The 20,056-nt window shown below is 41.9% G+C and overlaps 1 protein-coding gene across 3 annotated transcripts in view; it reads left to right on the top strand.

The window, feature by feature from the left end:
• LOC119185702 (carboxypeptidase Q) overlaps positions 1-19,571 on the top strand; it is a 30,292-nt gene extending 10,721 nt beyond the window's left edge. For 2 of the 3 annotated variants that reach the window (XM_075890336.1, XM_075890337.1), the window contains exons 2-5: positions 10,181-10,707; positions 13,730-13,979; positions 16,637-16,740; positions 18,373-19,571. In XM_075890336.1, coding sequence (XP_075746451.1) covers positions 10,207-10,707; positions 13,730-13,979; positions 16,637-16,740; positions 18,373-18,945 — 1,428 coding nt within the window. In that variant the 5' untranslated portion in view covers positions 10,181-10,206 and the 3' untranslated portion in view covers positions 18,946-19,571. Of the gene's footprint in view, positions 1-7,895; positions 8,083-10,180; positions 10,708-13,729; positions 13,980-16,636; positions 16,741-18,372 lie in introns of those variants that run through there. The other variant, XM_037434596.2, reaches the window with a different exon arrangement.
• Positions 19,572-20,056: the final 485 nt, after the last annotated feature.

Below are 20,056 nucleotides of genomic sequence, written 5' to 3'. Positions count from 1 at the left end.
TGCATAGAGAAAAAATATTCAAAAGCTATCGGACAACGGCTGTTCAGTGTCAAATAGTGGGCGAAGGACTCTGAAAAAGTGCTCGCGTTAATAAAGATAATGCCTGCGCTAATCGTGCTGAAAACATTGTCACGGGGCCATGATGTTGACGAAGTCATCAGTCGGAAGATTCGAGACAAAACTTTTTATTTGGGCGCTCGGTAAACAAAAGCTGAACTGCAAGCAATACACACTTTCCCCTGATAGCCGTGAACAGAGCTTCGGCCGTCAATAAAACTAATTTTCGGTAAGGTACATCGGCATTTCATGCGGCATCGACGGTAACAGTTAGCGCTATCACTTGCGCTTGAGGGAGGTTTTGAATAACCCTGACCATTTGTGTCGCCTGCAATACCTTAACAAAATTATCACAGGTATTCGCGAAGCTTTCCCAACCTATTTGGAAAGAGAAAACACGAAGGAAAAATTGGGCGTGGCAATATGTAGGAGCGTGATGTCTTTCATTCCCCGCACACAATCCCTCAAATATATTATTCATTGGGCATAATAACAGAAAATATAAATGCTTTCAATGTAAGCCTATAAGTCAATGTAGCTCTGCGTTGCTTTCCGCAACTCAAATCTACATTGTTTCTAGACCCAAGAGTAGAAATAAAACGTGAAAATTTTTTTCGTTGTCCTTCTGAGAATATCAAGCATGCATGATATCTCTTATCAGAAAACCATCGCATCCTTTTATCAGCACGAACCTCGCAAAAGCTGTTTGCCCTTTGCAAAGCTTACAATCAGTAGATGTCAACATTGCACAAACAGATGTTTTGATGCACGACCTAATTTTTTAGTGCTTGATATTGTTGTTCATCGCGGTTGTACAACATAAAGTTGGAATGCATAATACTCAATAATAACTTGTTGATTTAAAAGCATTGTGAAAATATTTGAAAGCGTTCAACCCTTTCATTGTCTGATTTTCTCGCCCTACACCTACAGTTATTTTTTACATCAAAAACTGTTACGCGAATTGAAACAGCTGGTTTTGGCATCGTATTTTTCCACCGCGCCATCGTTGGTGTCCTTAACAGCTATCGCCGGAAATGAGCAAGAAATAAGAATAATAAACAAGAAAACATTATTTAGGATGAGGTAGGCTGTGAAATCAAGCCCTCTTCATGGTAGTCGAGTATTCTTCGACAGAGTCGCGTTGGTTCTCCTTTTATTTTGCTCTTCTACCAGGCTGTATTGCATGTGTTAACGCGATTTCTTGCCTGATCTGGCGCCTGTATAGTCTTTTTGCAAACTTTTGTCTGGTAGTGTGGATGTCCGTGCTATGTCTGTAATTGTCTGTTCTTGAACTCGAACCTGTCTGCTTTGAGACTCAAGGTTGAAACAAAGTAGGCTTGGGAGAGCTTTTAGGTAGTTGCTTGGGAAGCTAAGCAAGAACCTAGAGAGAACTTAGAACTTCATTACCTAGCTGTGGTCTTAAGACATTTTCGAAGCAAGGAGATTAGTCTTCACAATCGCCAAGTTTTGCTGGTTCAAGCCCGGTGTGACTAAAGATAAGCTTCACCATTTTGTTCATTGTTGATAATAATACTAACAATAACTGTTGCGATTTAATGTTCCAAAACTACCATATGATTATGAGAGACGCCGTAGGGGAGTATTTCAATAATTTCTAAAACTAGACCTGTTTAGATAGCTACTAATTCTAAGCCCACAAGACTCAAGCCTTTTCGCCAATATCGAAAATGTGGCTGCCGAGGCTTGAATTCGATCCCGTGAACTACGGGTCAGCAGCCGAGTGCCTTAACCACTAAATCACCGTGGTGATCCTAAGGAATACGTCATCAAATAAAAACTTCCGTTTCTTTACCAGCAAAATAAAGATAACATGAGAACTACTAGCTATTAAATTACAATATAATACAGACAGTTAATAATTCATAGTGGCTGGACCACTATTGGTTCATTTTCTTCGGAGTACAAACTCATCAAGAGCTTGTGAAGAACTTCTGCCTTAAATAGCGTGCAAGCGTGGCACTTGGAAGTATGGCAGTGCAGCTCAGACGCTGGGAAAGTGGTGCGAGCCGACACTAATGTGGAAGCAATGTGCGCTCAATCTGTTGTCAGAAATTTCATGACTGTAGTATGGTTTATAAGCCCTCTCATTTTGGCTGCGAGACATGACTCATCATTAACCATTTTTTTGCGTGTAAGAGTTGTGTCGCGTGCTGCTGGGAGTTATATCAAGACGCGGAACGGGTATATTCGGTAAAGGCAGGGCTTGTGTGTGTGTCGTCACCCGAGTAATCCCATGATTGGCTGAGAACAAAGTTATATAACTTTAAGTCGGAAACTTTTATCGAGATGTAGCTCAACATGAGTTTCGCATGTGGGCACATTCTTGACTTAAGATCTTCTCCACCAAATCAATGAAAAAGCGCGTGTACTCGTGCCCCATAGTGCTGCAAAGTACAGTTGTTAGGAAGCTTATCAAGAACCCTCCACAGCATGTCCTGAAACATTTTTTCTGGTTGATTCTTTATGCTTTATTAGAAAGCATAAAGCATGAGTATAGTCCCGATTGCCGCATTATTAACCTGAAACAATTTCATTGATGCGTGTACCGTGTAGCTTGGGAGTATGTTATCGAGATGTAACTCACGCATGCCGACATACTATCCATGCATGCCGAGGTGTTATCTTGGCAACAGAGCCCAGCGCTTCGTGGCCAGCATCAGCCAAACAAGTCGAGGTTATGCGTGAGAGCGTTCGTTTCAAGCTTGCTGACGACTGTACTTGTTACAGCAGGCCAATTAAAAGGTATGTTTACTGATTCGACTCTGGACTGAATCGGTGCTTGTTTCCTGTCTACTTGCACAGCAAAACACAGCTGCGTTCTCTTGGTCCTCTCACAGTTTAGTACAAAAAACACAAGCTATCACTTCCTCCTATAGTGTGCTCTTCATAGGAAAATCAAACAAGCCGGGTGTTTAGTGTGCTGAGATGTGTAGATGTGCGTAACTTCACTGACTGCAATGTACTCACGTGGTCATACGGATACAGGAAATAGCGATGGAAAGGTGCGTTAGGTGCTTCTTTTTTTTGGGGGGGGGGGGAATTTGAAGCTTGACTGCAATGCTTAAACTACTTAGTTGTGTTTGTTAGTTGATTGATGAGTAGCAGAAAGGGTCACGTTGTAATATGCCAAGGGGAGTTATAACGAAAGGCAGTGACAGTGGTGTGAGTGCTTATTATTTTTATAAGCTATCACCATAATGAAGACTCAAAAATTTTGAGAGCTCCTCTTGACTTGTCCGGAGTTGGAATCGCTCACCCACCTCAGTTGCTCATTATCAATCCGCTTCGCGAGTAGAATTCACAAAAGAGATATATCTTGGAAACACGCTGATATGGTCGTATTCAAATTAAGACGTTTGTGAACATGAATCCCGCCCCAGAGCCGGCGAGCATGACTACGATGGCGGTGACCACCTTCGTATAACCGCTGCATTAAATAAATTTAGTGAATTGCACGTACTCAGCCACATCCATATTACACAAGGTGGTCTGCAGAGAGTCCACCAAAGTCACATTGTACTTTTCAATGAAGCTGTGTTACCGCGTGACTGCCCATTTTTAGCGGCTTACCAACGATTGGTGTCGTTTTATCCCCCACCGTCGTTCTTCATCGTGTAGCATCGGCGCTAGAAGAGATGACAAACTGAAGTGGTAAAGTTTGGATATGCGACAACTCCAAACGACTTGCTATTCAAGGTGACGCTGAAAGGTGCAGTGCCAGGAGATGCCGATATATCGAAATAAACGTTCAATCAGCACTGGCCCAATAGGAGTAATTACTGGGTAAAGATGTAATGACGGGGATTACGTGAGCGCGACTATAGAATCTACCCGAAACCACGCCTTGCGTTTCATACACATCATAACCTTTTTTTGTTTTTCACCCATCGTGGTAGTTTGGCTGGTGAAAGGTCGCATTTTAGTTCTATGACGTGGCTTTAGCAACCATTCACGTTGGCTGCACTTTGACAGAAAATGATTGCCAGAAATAAAAGCAAGTCTTCCACCTAGGAAATGTTGGTAAACAATGGAGCTGCCATGCAAGGGTCACAACCTGGGGAACGCAGATCAAATTCATTCCTCTCCTGCTTCATTTTCCGTTCATCTCTCGTTTTTTATCTCACTCTACATTGCCTTCTTCCTTCCTCTCCTTACTTCCTCTCCTTGCTCATTCCTCTGCATCACTGCTCCTCAACTCATTTTTATCCAGGGCCTTCCTACACTATCCTTTACATGAACATGGCATGATTTAACCTCTCGCGTCCCCTATTACTACCGCAGTTCCTTCATCCTCAACCCAAAACCAGTTCCTCCTACCCTCATTTACCTGTAAAGTATACTGAACGAGGGAGGGGTGGGGCTGTTTCTTCCAACGAAGTGAAAAAACCACACGTAACACACGACAGTGATAGAGACAACCGCTGAACTTACAAGCAAGGTTTATTGCATACCCTTAGGTATATGTAGGCCACGAAACTTGGAAAGGAGGGATGGAGAAGAGTGACATAAAAGAGCAACCTTTATTATGTTTGTATGCATCTAAAAAATGGTAGATCCGAGGTACAGTGCAAATTGATGATATGCGAAGCACGAATGAGAAAGATAAATAGGCTACTTTAAAATCAGCACAACGTTAGGAGGAATGTAGTACACAGCCAACACAAGTACAAATGTTATGTGCACTCAAGTATCTAGGTAAGACGCAAGTATGTTCTTTGTAGTCGCGTAACGATGGCGTCACTAACGCTTGCAATACCAGCATCAGGAGTAGGACGCATGTGAACTATGCCCTACAGGACTTTCATGCCCTGATTATCGTGTTTGCGCCTGCCATTTGTGTTGGTCCATTCACTTCACGCAATACTAAATTTGGTATAATTGAAGCAAGCGAAATGACCGCGAACGCACCATGAGCGTGGTACGTAATCATGTTCTTACACGACACGCATGTGAAAATTACCGTGTTTGCACCAGTCATATACGTTCGTCGTCATTTCGCGTCCCGCAATACCAAATTTCGTATACTTTAAGCTAGTGAAACGGCCGCGAGTGCATCATGAGCGTGGTCTGTAGTCATTTTCTTACGTGACAGCATATGATGGTTATCATGTTTGCACCAGCCATATACCTCCGTCATCTGTTAGCGTCCCGTAATACCAAACTTGGTGTAATTAAAGGTAGTAAAACGGCCGCGAGTGCACTAGAGCGTGGCATGTAATCATGACTTACATAACATACTTGTCAAGATTTTCACGTTACAAATAGTCACTCATGTACGCCATACCAACATGATATTCCATACCAGCTTTGGTGTCGTTACCAATATCGAAACGGCCAAGAGAGCTAAAATTCGTAGATAGATAGATAGATAGATAGATAGATAGATAGATAGATAGATAGATAGATAGATAGATAGATAGATAGATAGATAGATAGATACGCTCGAAGTCGCCGAAGTTCGCTAACAAATGCTTCGCATTTAAACCTGTTGAGGTGCGTTGAGGAGCGAATTCTCTGGTGAGGAGCGTTATTGAAGGTGCAGTGACACACATATTCCCTTTCCCTGGTGAGGAGTGTTATAGCTTCTAACCAGGGTATTCACGTATTTGACAAGTGAGTGATTGCATAATCAGTTTTTTTTTCAGACGGATACAACCCATAAAAAAGTTTCTCTTCCATGTCAATCTTCTTCTCTCCATCCTTTCCAAGTTTATACCCCCATGTATGAAGTACTCGCTCGATGTCAGTTCAGCGCTTTGTCCGTCTCTATCAATGTCCTGTGTTACGCGCTGGTTTTTTGCTTCGTTGATCATGTACCAACCGGCCAATATGAGCACTTTTGTTCTGTTTTTTTCTTCTTTTGTTCTTTTACACTAATATTGTGGGTCACTCTCATAGGTTCTCTATTATTTTGTTATTTGAACAGTTTGTAGTTCTTTCTTGTAATTTTTCAGTATATCCTGGCAGGCTTAGTTTCTTTACCTTAAAGCTTATATCCATTACGGCTTCATTGCCTCATGTAAGTTCGGCGTTGTATATTTTCCCGCTTGTATAGTCTTTCGTGACAACATAATACTGTAAATACAGAAATAATCAATGAATAAACAAATTCTAGGCTACGCTAATTCCTTAACCATTGCTCTCCTTTCACGCCTCTTCATCTTCACATCGCTCCTCCTCACAATTACTTCCATCATCCACCGCTAACTTCATTCTACCATGCGTGACATGAGCTTCTTAGTATATTCCCACAGACCTTGGCACGTAAACTGTACAATTTATCACTTATTGCGATCAGCCCACAAAAAAGACACATAGAAACACAAGAATGTACACGACACAAGCGCTGTCTAACAACTCAAAGTTTAATAAAAGAAACTTGTGATATATATGCAAACAGAAAGGCATAAAAAACACCTTGACACCCCCAGCCAGGCGCGTAATTAAGTATGCTGTAAGTACGAAATCTCAGCATCTGTGAGAGTGATTGAAGGCTGGCTCACGCGTCTGTCTCTTGCTTTTATCACTCCAAGTGCCTCAGCGATTTCAGCAAGCTTACTACACAAAACAAAGCGGTCAATTACGCTGTTTTTACTTCTTTCTTTAGTTCGCCCCTTCACTCACTCCTCCTTTCTCTCACTTGTCCTTCAAACACGCTTGCTCCCATCGTGGTGTCACGTCGGGGGAGTAGTCAAAACAACAGGTGTGATATTGCGTGTAAAAAACAAATGGGAGTAGGCAATCCTCATTGCTACCTGTGTAAAAAGTGGTTGGCTCAAAGCGGGCCACCAATAGCCAAGGCATCAGTAACAGTTCATAATTGTTATGGGAAGCCTACACACCAGCAATATGCGTCGCCTAGCAGTTCTGCTTACTGCCTCACAGACGTGCAGTGGGTCCGCTGCTTTCCAAAACAGTGAATCATGAGTAGTGGCCTAGTAGTCACTTCGCAATAGTACTCACTGTCGGGGCCCCGAAAGACGATACAACAGCATGTATCATACACACTGTCGTTCCTTTCCTCACAAAGTTTAGAATTACGCCCCGAAAACAATCGTACCATGCGAATCAGAAGGCAATTTCAATGGCGCAAGATAACACTATTGCGTTCAGCCTTTAAAGGTAAAGCTTATGCACCGTCTTTAACGCACCCTACGGTGGATATCCTGCTTGAAAATAATACTCAGCTTTATTGGTGCACATATGGCATGAGAGTTCACGTTAGTTAGTTAGTTAGATAGATAGATAGATAGATAGATAGATAGATAGATAGATAGATAGATAGATAGATAGATAGATAGATAGATAGATAGATAGATAGATAGATAGATAGATAGATAGATAGATAGATAGCATGACTGTGTGTCCACTCGAGTATTTGGTACTCCGTAGGAAATCCGTTGTTTAAAAAGGCCCAGCATCATTTTTGTGTGTTCTCTCTTTCATGACACCTTTCAACAGCCGGTCACATCTTTCGGGTTGTTAAGACGATGCACTCTGTCGACCAGTTTGAGCAAGTGCTCACCGCCAGTCATTGCGCAGGCGTTCGAAAGACCGATCTCACCGCAGATCTGAAGCTCTGTGCGAGCAACGACCATTCTTTTACTTATATATATTGTTTTCTTAATTTACATTAGGTTTTTTGATGTCAGGCAGCACCCCCTGGCGAGGCGAGGGATTGGCCTTGGAAGATCCTTGGCAGAAAAAGTTGGAGCGTGACATGAATGAGGTGTTTCACTGAGGCTGCTCGAGGCCTGGGGAGCAGTTTCGCGTGCAATAAGATGTAGAAAGATAGATAATGTGCACGAAAAAACAGCAAAAGGCAGCGCTAACCGTTTGCTCTCAAGAAAAACGAAGCCGTTCTTTCTTAGACGAGTACCGAGTCAGAAGTGCGTCTGTGTGACTCTTGCCCGTCGACGTTCGAGTCCCACATTTACTTGTGCATCTGTTCGATGGCATGTCCACTTCGGAACTAAAGGCATCAACAATGCAAGCTGTAAAGTAGGTGATACCTGTGTTTTCTAGTCCCTTTCACTGCTTTCATTTCGCTATTGATGGATCTGTGTATGTGCACGAAACGTATACAACTGCGACATTCACCTCGGTTTTAGTACATTAATTATTGAGACGACATCTCAGGTGATTTTACTTTTCTGCGGAACGTAGCCGTTGCCGTTTTGGTTAATCATGGTCCTAGCGGCTGTGCTATTTTTATCGAAGTCACAGCTTCCTGCAAACTGACAATCGCTTTGAGAGGTTTTTCACCAATAACAAATCAGTCTCGTCGCCTTAACATTTCAAACTATCGCGAAAGTGATTTCAACAATAAACTCACTCGTTCCCCAGAAATAAATCAATGGAACTTTTTTCATTTATATAAAGATCCTGGAGGTCGTAGAGATGTTGTAACGTCACGTGTTTATTGTCTCGAGACGTTGTAGCTTACATAAGCATAGATGTATCTGTCAAAACTTTTATTTAAGTAATGTGTGACCACAGAAATAAATCACTTGAAAGTTAGTTATTTTCGTCACAACTTTTCTTATCTGCTTTTCAACTTTGCTGTTTTTTTGTATCTTGAAACAGCATCTGGCTCTGGTTTTATCATGTACACGTTGTATGCACATTTGTTATTTAAACGTGACTGATGAGATATGCGCAACGAATGTTTCACTTAACAGGGGGCGCTTGTTTTTCCTGTGCAGCTCTTCCCCTTTTTTGTCTCTCTTTTTCGTGCTATTTAATATTATGCACCTATACAAACCAGCCAAGCTTATCACTCATTGGAAAATTACTGACACACTGTTTACTTTAATGCTTTCAGTTTTATACACCTTGGAGGGTCCATCGTAAGAAAATGGGATAAAGAATTTTGAAAAGTTTTTTCACACTCTCTGTAACCCAAATTGCATAAGCTAGGCTCACAAAATGGAAGCTTACTACTATGCTGTACGTTACTTAGGTTCTTTTGTTCACGTTCTCGGAGTGTATGGCTCCATATACGCTGATTTTAGTAAGTGATTTTGCTTGTTTTTCGCCCAATAATTGTGCCTTTGGAAACTGTGCTATAACATAGTATTATCTCGTTACAAAGTAAAGATTCTGAATGTGTTGCACTCTCACGTGTTTGTTGTCCCCAGATGCAGTCAGTAACATAAGCACAGAAGTATTGGTGAAGACGTTTGAATGAACTAATGTGTCACTAATAATTCTGGTGCCAGTTGACAGGATGTTAGGGCACTTAATGGCAACAAAGCATGTGTGCCAGCCTCTCAAGAGTGGACCAGACTACTTAATAAGGTTTTCCTGATCTTTATATGTCTCTGTTTTAGAAAACTAAAGCTGCACTTTATTTCGCTGTAGAAAAAAGGGTACTGTAGTTCGGTAGTCATGAACTTATATCACTGGATTGTCAAGATAGGCATGACGTATATAGTGTGTGGATTTGTTTTTAGCAGAACACATTGCCTTGTTTGAACTTTACTTAAAGCAATATTATTTCAAAGGGCACTTGCGCCCGTGCGGTCAAACAGAAAGACAAGACATCGGTGCATACATCACTGTTATAAAGCTGGTTACAAGAGTTAGCAGATTAGACACCACAAATATAAGTAGTAAAAAGACAAACTCACATAAAGACTGCAATTTCTATCTATGTATTTTTTGTCATAATGGCCCTATATAGCCTCATTACAGTCATTTTAAAATAAACCAAGAGCTTCTTGTTATCAAACCACAAAATAGACTATGTTGTACCAAAATATAGCAGTCGCAAAAGTTGTGACACATGCTAACTCAGAAAAAATAGGAACTGCTTAGAGTGAGAGGGTCCTTATGTTTCAGTAGAGCAGGATTGCGATAAGAGTTATCACACACACATACGGCAGCTGAATAGTTCGTTACGTCTGTTAGCCTGTCCACTGCCTACGCGGAATATAATTTTCTGCTATTTGTAAGAGAACACCAAACCATTTTTTTAAAATAAGCAGTGATACAGACAGTAAGTATAGCATTTCAGCCCTCTTTAAAGAGTACGCCATTCTAAGTGTATCAGTATTAGTCAATATATTAATGCAGTTCTTTCGTTTTTTTTATTCAGGTGAAGAGTAACCACCAGCGGACGCAATGATCTGGTCTTACTCGTTCATCTGCGCCATTATCGTGCTTTATGCAGCTGTGATAACGCGATGCCAAGACCAATATACGTGTGACAGCAACACTCTGCTCCCTCGTAAACTGGTACAGGAGATCCGGAGTTACCAGCCAGTCGTAGACAAGATCATAGACACCGTAGTTCATGGCGACGAACAAAATGTGACGTACAATGAACTGGCCAAGTTCGTCGACACCTTCGGCCCGAGGCCATCGGGCAGTAAGAGCTTGGAAGACTCAATCGACTACATGTTCGACATGCTTCGCGGCCAGGGACTAGACTTCGTGCATACGGAAAACGCGAACGTGGTCAACTGGCAGAGGGGTCACGAGGAAGCGTGGATGGTGAAACCGAGGCTGAAGCGAATGGACATCCTGGGCTTGGGAAACAGTGTGGGTACGCCGGAAGGTGGCATCACGGCGCCGGTGTTGGTTGTTGGGTGCTTTGAGGAGCTGGAAAACAATTCGAAGAGGGTAAGTACAGTCATCTAGAGTACAGATGTGACCATTACTCATTGCAAATATTTTCTGTTGAGGGCTTTACTTTCACACTGCATTTATAGAATATTGAAATTTGTTTCTTACACACACACACACACACACATATATATATATATATATATATATATATATATATATATATATATATGCGAACAGTTGGAAATATATTTGTAGACGTTCACAACACATGTAACTGAACAGCAAGGGCTCGAGGTCACACCTTACCTATAAGCAGTCTATGATCGCAAGCGATGGATCCCAATGAATAAGAGAGCTTGATTAAGGCTCCATGAAGTCGCTTGTTTTTCTAACGCGTATCGTGGTGCCAACTAATAGCTCGACTAGGTGGCAGGGATATTTGCCAATGCCACATAGGAGCTCACACTGAGCAGGATACAAGCTACACCATATATACCTGACCACTTTAAAAACACCCAGCATGAGCACTTGAGCAAGGTGCTGGTAGTTTGGAAACTTTGCATGATGCAAAGTTGTGTCAAGAGAGGCGTTTTGATACGTTAAGCCTCACACATTAATATATATAGGTTCCAAGAGAATACATTAGTTCAAAGATGTGTGAGCCCAAGACAGAAAAAATAGCATAATAATTAAGGTAAAGGACAATACTTTGGTAACAACCCCAATAACGAATAGTTCCACTGACTGTTATCGAACAACCTAACGTCTAACGCATGCTAAAACGTACTACACATACGATATGTACATTGCGCGCGTACTGTCTCGCTTAAGAAGATGCATTCATTAGGCTTTTTTCCATGTTCAGTCATCCTAACCGTGATTTTGTGTATATAAAATCTAATCAAAATGGCCTAATAATAGAGAAAAGGAAATACTTGTACGTCGGGAACTGTATGTGCGTAAACATGGGCTAATTATTTGGCTTCAGTCGACTGCTCCAGTTGTATTTTGCCAGATGGAGGACGCAGTATTGTTTTCAAATTCCAACGCTATAAATATCCTGCCACCACCACTGCCGAAAAAAATATCCAAAAAATACTGATAGGCGCAATGCTAAGTACTGCATTTTCCACGTGTTTTATGAAGAAATAAGTTACGAGGAGGAGCTTGCATCTGTAGCAAGTTTGGTGAAGGTGCGAAGGAAACGGCCATTTCACCTTTAAAGCAGCAGTGGCTTACGGGTCCTATAATACAATAAATTTTGCAGTTCTCATATAGTGACCTCTTCGAGAATGCACAACTTTCATTCAACCGTCTGCGCCAAGAACCTACAGAGACAATAGAAGTGAATGTTTGATAAGGGAAACTTTCTGAGTCCACAAAAGTTGCGTCCTAGTCTATAAATGAGCCCTAAACTAATGTCTTAGCCTGTGAAGTTGCTTTACTGTTTGAGCAAAATGAATACTATAGCAAATTAATTTACGCTTTGTATCTGGCTGTTACGAACGGGTCACATGGGTCGTAATCCTTCGCTGGAATCGCGAAACTTATACTTCAAGTCACGGGCTTCGCATAACTGATCTGCTGAAATTAGCCTAATAGAGAGCTTTTCAATAAAAGGCAAAAAAAAACAACGCAAAAGACAAAGCTACAATACGACCTCAACTGGGCTACCTTTACTTTGGAATTTTTGGGCTTGTTTGCTTGAACTGCGATGCTGTTATTAGAGCGCACTTTCTTGTCAAGTACCAGTGGTAACGATTGTGAACGTCGTAAACGGGTATGTGCCCCAGGAATTACTTATTTTCCGTACGCATAACTTCCACTAAAGTGAAACAAGGAAATAGCTCACGAAATGTATTTTGCAGCACCATAGTCACGTCACTGTCGCATCATGCTATGTGGTTGCAAAAGGTTGTGGCTATACTAATACCTGAAAGCTTAAGAAGGAGTGTTTGTTACCTATACTGCCATCTCAAGACCTAACAAAGAGAGTTCCATAAATCGCAGTGATACAAAAGATCTGCAAGTCTTTCAAGTTATAGAGAACGCCTTTAGCTGCACGTTTCATTGGTGTTTGAGAAACGGAGCTGGTTGAATTTTTTTTGAACTTATACAATGTAAGTTAAGCTAATGAAGTTGCTGCGTGAGGCACGCCCTTTCTTCTCTTTTCGTAAGAAAGAGCGCACTGAAAACTACGCAGGAAAAAGCACATCGAATAAAAAAAAAACAAATATTTCTGGGAGTGGGGGAAGTGTAGAAAGGAGATGATGACTTATTGAAATAATAACTCAGTGGTTTTCATGGCTTTCTTTCCTGTTTTTAAAACAACCGCACTCATCGACTGTTCTCGTTGACAGCGCTGCAGCGCCAGCATATGGGGATACCCAGTCGAGCAGGTGCGGCAAATAATTCACGCGGCACGTAGCCTCTAAGTTTAACCCATCGTGAAAAGTGTCGTTCATCACTTCCACTTTCAGTTTCGTTTGTTCCACACACTATAGAATTCGATATGACAGAAAGCGATATATGATAGTTCATAAAATAAGACTGTCGCTTTCAGTGGCATGCAGCAGCAACAGCAGTAACATAGTCATTCGCGTTTTGATCTCAAATCCATATATTTTCACTCCAGGTTTCTTTTGTATTATGCAACCAGAAGTGTTTGTGGGGCGTTGTTAAGAGATGTTGCTGGATGCTTGCGCAAGAGGGAAGTGAACGATAACGCGTGAGCTTTGGGAACCTAATAAAGTCACGATACAGGTGCAGTTGTGTCCCACGTGAACAAAATTGGCCGCCGTCATATACGCCCTGAATCGCTCAAGCTGGTAAGAAAATGATCATACCACAAATGAACTGTTTCAATCGGCACAGTAGTCTTAATCTGAAACCCAAAAAACAAAATTTGCCTGATTTTTATATCCATTTTGGCATCACGTCTGGAACAAACAGGTGCACTTAAATTATAATTAGTCTTTAGAAGCAACCATAAGCGCTTTCTCTTAACGCTAGCGCACAAAAAATAACTCGTTTTTTTTAAAATTATGTTCACGCTTCTGTTTTACTCTGGTTTCAGGCGAACGGCAAGATTGTGGTGTTCAACCAGGAGTTCGTCACCTACTCGAAGACGATTAAGTACCGAGTGGAGGGAGCGTCGGTAGCAGCGAGGGCAGGCGCCGTGGCGGCCCTCGTGCGCTCCTTAACGCCCATGTCGATCAACAGCCCGCATACTGGTTACATGACGTATGACATGAACACAACCCGGATACCTACAGCTGCTATCACAGTTGAAGACGCCGAACTTTTGGCCCGACTTCAGGAACGAGGTGAAGACACTGTCTAAGTTCAAGCGGTGAATACTACGCGTGTTGCTATTGACGAGCTGCATAAATGCGAGCAACACTATAAAAAGTCCCGAAGTGTTGAAGAAACGCTGGGCTCAGCCGCTATTGTCCATGAAAGCAAATAAAAGCAAGCGAGAACACGCCGCTCGTGCGAGTGAGAAGTATGAACGGAAGGTAGATGTTTCATTTCAATGTGAGCATTTTGTGTGATCCAGGTGCAAGGCATGCCGGCCAATTGCAACGAAACTGCTTATGCACAATTGCAAACATTCGCTCTTTCTTTTACATTTGCACAGACGGCGCTGCAACAATTTTTTTGGCAACTCGTCTATTGTTAAAGACGTTCGAGCCTTTGACGACTCCTTTTCACGCAGTTTTTTAACGAGCTCTCTTGAGGCCCACGTATTATCGTATTATATGTTACTTAATATGAAATGGAAGTTTTCTTGTGGCCTCAAAAGTGCTATTTAGACATTTTGCACTTGAGCGACTTTGTTTCTTTGTTATCTACAGTTATGGTTTGAATTACTTTAGCTGCATATAAAGAACAGTTTTTATGAAGTCACCAACATCAACGTGATTTCTTTTTGGTTTATTTGCTTCAAGCAAACATTAAAATCTAATTTATTTATGGCTGAAACAATGGTTTGCTCAGTGGTCGATGTAATTCTAAAAAGTATTTACCAGCTCCGAATCTCAGGACAATCTAGATTTTTTTCATATTTTCGTGGGGTCACCCAATTGCACCACTTCATTGCCAAGGCAAAAAAAAACCTAAAATAGAACTGCATTATCCCTTGCAGACTACTGCCGTAGCCTATGCAGTAGCACTTCCGTTCTGTGCTATTCAAGAATACACGTGAAAGTCTACAATGATAGTCGACACCTTGAAATTGCATTGTTGGTCTGGTTTCGTTCTTTTTTTGCGCTAGATAAGACGCCAGATAGAGACAATAGCAGCGACATTGACATGTATTGTGTCATGTGCTCCAGTGTCATTAGGAAAGTGGTTCACCAAATCATTTACCTCTGTAGCCCGATACCCTTTAACGTTACGGATGACGATATTCTGTTAGCCTTACCATATACGGTTCAAGTGCTGAGTTAACTCTGTGTCGATAGGTTTCCACACAAAATGTTTATAGTTTCTGCAGCGTCTAATCATCTTGTCAAGGCTCAATTATTTATTACATTCACCTATCTTTCCCGTCTCGAAGCTCTCACAAACTAGATCTCTAAAGATTCTCGCCAGAGCGTGCATGTTCGAAACTTTTTGTCCTCTGTGCAACTGATCACCGGAATTCTACACCGAATCTTCCTGCGTTGCCATTTCGTGACCTTTTGCCTGCAACTGATCTATAGTGCGTATTTGCTATACCTGAACAACCGCACGCCGCTGCAGCATGCATGGTGAAGTAAACAATTTAAATGAAGAGGTTGCTCTCTCCTCATCATTTGGCAGAAATGTACAAAGAATACATGGCATAAAAAAGCCGCTTGGCACAGTGGAACCAGTCATGACTTTTTATCCGGTGCCCACATTCGACAATTATTGCAAATTGCGTGGCTGCGATGATTCTAATACATCAGAAATGTTCCAATGACGTAGCCTGCTGTTGCTTCAAGTAGTATGGGTTCTCATTTCATTGAAGTCATGGTTAGACTGCTTGCCAATCTATATGTACCCATTTGTGCTTGTGTTTTTTTCAGGACTTCAATACCAAACAATCAGTGTATATGATACCATCGCTTTTCACCACTATTCCAAACAATACTGCACTCGTTGCCAGCGGATAAGGCCCACTCTCAAGGAATCATATAAAGAAGGACAGATTATCGACAGAAATTATTGGTTAATATATGCTGACACCTAAAGCCAAAAGTATGCAAGCGAATTTGATATAAAGAACTCATATACATCAGCGTACAGATGTTGATGTTCATCAGCATATGATTTCAGCGTTGATTCAACCACTGGTCTACGCAGAAGGCACACAAACTACTCTTAATCCAGCCGGAATAGCATGTTTATATTTCGGTTTCACTTTTAATTTCACTTATCGAAGAACATTCGAGTGTTGACACTTCGCAGGAGTTATTGTTTGTTATCTCCTTCTTTCTCACCCATGTTGTTTATCTTTTTTGCTGCTCAGTATCACCTTCAGAATAGCGACAGCTAACATTGTTATACAAAAAAATTTGGCACTTTCAAAATCAGCGAATGTGTGTAGGCTCCAGACGAGATCTTCGAAAATGGCGTTGCTTTTAGGCGGGCAAAATCACTAGCAATTATGCTTCATTTCATTTTATTACCTTAAAAACCTTGTTTACATATAACATATTAGAGCAATAAATGCATGTGTGTGGTGTGATATACGTTGAAAAGTGGCCAGATATTCTGCACGACTTTTTTATGGCAGCACAGTGAGGCACGTTGTTCCAATTTTCGGTAGCTCGAGAAAAAATAGAGATTGAAATATTACAATATTACGGCTCATGTTCATGAACGGGTTCCTTGTTGTTCATGGCTGGTGCACGGTGACGTGCGTGTTGATGATGGCGTGATGTGTACCTTTCGCTGTGTTTACATAAGCGTGCTCTAATGAATGCGCACTTGACCCACTTTTTCTTTCTCTTAGGAAGCGAGCCAGTGGTGAAGTTGGTAATGGGAGCCAAGTCGCTGCCGCCTGCTCTTTCTCGAAACACGATTGCGGAACTTCGTGGTGACAGCAAGCCTGAAGAGGTAATGTACACCGGTTGGTTGCTCAATCATTTGTGCCGCTAAATTCACACGTCCAGTGCCTTGTTCATTGGTCTTTTTCTGGTTGATGTTCGCTGTGAATATTTTATGCATTTATTTCAGCATAAGAACTGCTCATATATGTCATTAAAAATGGCCAAACGCTGCTGAATGGACTCAATACTGCCCATCACACTTTCCTGTTGCGAGTCAGTGAAGATGGGTTCTGCACAAACCGGAACCTGTTACGACATAACTGCTTTGTTATTGTTTCAAAATTGCACACAAGTGGGCGAAGAAGGCATTATCGAATCAGGCTGCCCATGTGCATATTTAATGATGTTCAAACTCAATTTCTTCGTCATAACACACGCGTTAAGGAAAATGAGGTTGTCAAAATTGACGCAGCTCTTTCCCAAACCGTCCCACATAATCATATCATGGTTTTTAGAGGTGAAACTCGAAATAGTAACAATAATGTTATCGTAATAATGCACGTGTATTGCTTGAAAACACACTAAGAGTGAAAAAAAAAATCCCCAAAACCGTAACAAGCTGTGTAAATGGCCCAAGCAGAGTGTATCAGTCTAAAACTTTGCTCAGTTTGTTTGAAGACACATACTTGCCTGTGACACGTTATTTCATTTTCTCAGTAGAAACTCCACATGCCGGATATTCTTGTAGGTGATTGAATTAATCGTTACTCGTCAAATATTGCAGTATATTGAACTTCCGGGTGGGCAAGTGGTCGGCATGTGCTGTCCTAAGCGGGTACTGTTGACATTCATCTTACAAGAAAATGAACATTAACAAAAATTACCAGGAAGTTTGAATCATTTAGATGCTTTCTGAGGGCAATATATGCGTGTGCGTAAAGGCGAGCGTCTCTTGAGAGGACCATAACAACTGTTCTGGAACTTTCTTTTCACATGCACACACACTTCACCAAAAGGACGCCATAAATATGTCACCGACCTCTGTGTACATGTTCACTACTACCTTACAAGCAAAGCAAACGACAACCCACTAGAGATGCAGTACGAAAAAAAAAGATAGCACAGATACAGAACTGACGCACAACGTGTAAAAGCCATGCGTAGCTGGCATTTAGCTGTATTACAAGAGCACCAGAAGACGTGCTCCTGAGGACACAAGCCGAAGTACTTAAGGTTGTTTGGGACGAAATAAAAAAGATTGAGCGTTTACGGAGCTGAGCCCGCGTCTACAGAGAGGGCTAACAGGTCAGTTCAAATGCTTTTTACGTGTTAAAATACTATCCTGCCTGCAAAATATTTTGTAAAATATATGCCAGAATGTTTTCGTACAATTGCCTTTGTAACCAACAGATGCTAGTTGGCTTGATGAATCGCATAATTTATGACAGCGTTAAACGTAGCTTATGTGCAAGACTTATGAATGGACTTCGATGAATTACTCCTGTCGACCACATTCAAAGTGTGCGCATTAGACACCGGTTGCCTGACGTATTATTTACTTATTATTCAGACACGATGATGTATACGCGTTTTGTATAGCTCACTGACCCTTACTGCCACATTATTTATTCATGTTCTGTCTCACAAAATGGCACGCGCCAAATATCGTAAGATTAAGATAAACTTTCGTGCTTTTCAGGTGGTACTTCTTTCAGGACACTTGGATTCCTGGGACGTTGGTCAAGGCGCCATGGATGACGGTGCCGGCGCCTTCATTTCGTGGAGGGCTCTAGCTGTGTTGCGACGTCTTGGTCTAAAGCCTCGTCGAACGTTGCGATGCGTCCTATGGACGGGAGAAGAGTTGCACACTGCAGGCGCCCTTGAGTATTATCGCCGGCACTTTTCGAGCGAGCAACAGCTCATGAATCTCGTCATGGAATCGGACTCCGGAACGTTTCGTCCCCTGGGCCTCTCTTTTTCGGGCTATAACGAGCAGGCTCGTTGCATCGTGGCCGAAGTACTCCGCCTATTCACTCGCATCAACGCGACGCGCCTTACGTTAGGAGCTTCGGCGCCTGATCTTAAGGCTTGGATCAAAGAAGGTGTACCCGGTGCGTCACTGAGCACAGCGAACGAAAAGTATTTCTTGTTCCACCACACCGAAGGAGACACAATGAGCGTGCTCGACCGCCATGAACTTGATCTCTGCACAGCACTGTGGGCAGCTGCTTCGTACGTTTTCGCCGACCTGAGCATGCGACTACCTCGATGAAGAAAACGCAATGACTATTCAGTCACACAGGTGTCGTAATACGTTAAGCATTTACAATGACTGGCACAATCAGCAGTTGATGCTTCACTCATTATAACTGTCACACCATACCTCAATATAATTAGCTATTCGTGGTAAACAAATATTCGAGATGTGATAGTTCTAGAAATGTACTTGCGAAATGTCACGTCTGGCGAGATGATGCACATCTTAACAAAATAGGCATCAGCGTCTTTTTAATATCTATGTATTAGAGTGATTGCTTATTTTGAGATAGGATTGCAAAAGTTTCTTTTTTTACCTGTTCGCATATACTGTGCCCTGTTTTTGTGCGCATACATGAAAACATGCATGTTCGGCCGATGTGTTCAATATAAACTAGTTTTTAAAAAGCCCTTTGGAGTCAGGTAAAGTCTTCATTCCAGTTTTTCTATTCACCTACGCCGCAAATATTCCGTCACTCTGAGAATGTAATGTGCATATAAGAGCATGCGTAATGCGTAAGGTCTTCTACTCGGAGGCGAAATTTTCACCACTGTGTCACCCCACTTGCTCCAACATTTTGTTCGATTCCGTATGTGATGAAGCTTTGTAGTAAATGCGAAAAAAAACGTTATTGCAAGAGAGACAGAGATAGGTTTATTTACAGGAAGGCAGAGAGGTTGGCCTGAGCAATTGCTTGCTCTAGCCTGCTACTCTACACGGGGGACGGGGGGGAAAGGGGCGAAGAAAAGACTAATGGATGATGATGGTGAAGTCGAGAGGTGAGTATGTAGAATTGTTTCTAGTTGAGACAAATTCCTAGCAGCGCATATAGTCCAGTTGCTTCCAAAATGGTTATAATCGCTCTTATGACCACAATTGCACTGTTGTTGTCTGGCCAAGGGCCCAACACGGTCTCATCAGTTAATGACCCACTGCGATATCGTTCACTAGAAGAGATCAGTGTTTGTAATTCACGTGCGTATGCTGGGTAGACACAAAGTATGTGCTCAAGTGTTTTGGCACATCACAGTGTTCACAATTAGGACCGGTGTCACTGCGACTGATGATATGTGCGTAAGGTGTGGTGTACGCCACACCAAGACGAATGCGGTGGATAATACTTGTT

Source organism: Rhipicephalus microplus, chromosome 3, assembly GCF_043290135.1.
Source record: "Rhipicephalus microplus isolate Deutch F79 chromosome 3, USDA_Rmic, whole genome shotgun sequence".
Classification (NCBI taxonomy): domain Eukaryota; kingdom Metazoa; phylum Arthropoda; class Arachnida; order Ixodida; family Ixodidae; genus Rhipicephalus; species Rhipicephalus microplus.
The sequence above is the reverse complement of the archived record's forward strand: the minus strand, read 5'-3'. Positions and strand labels throughout refer to the sequence as shown.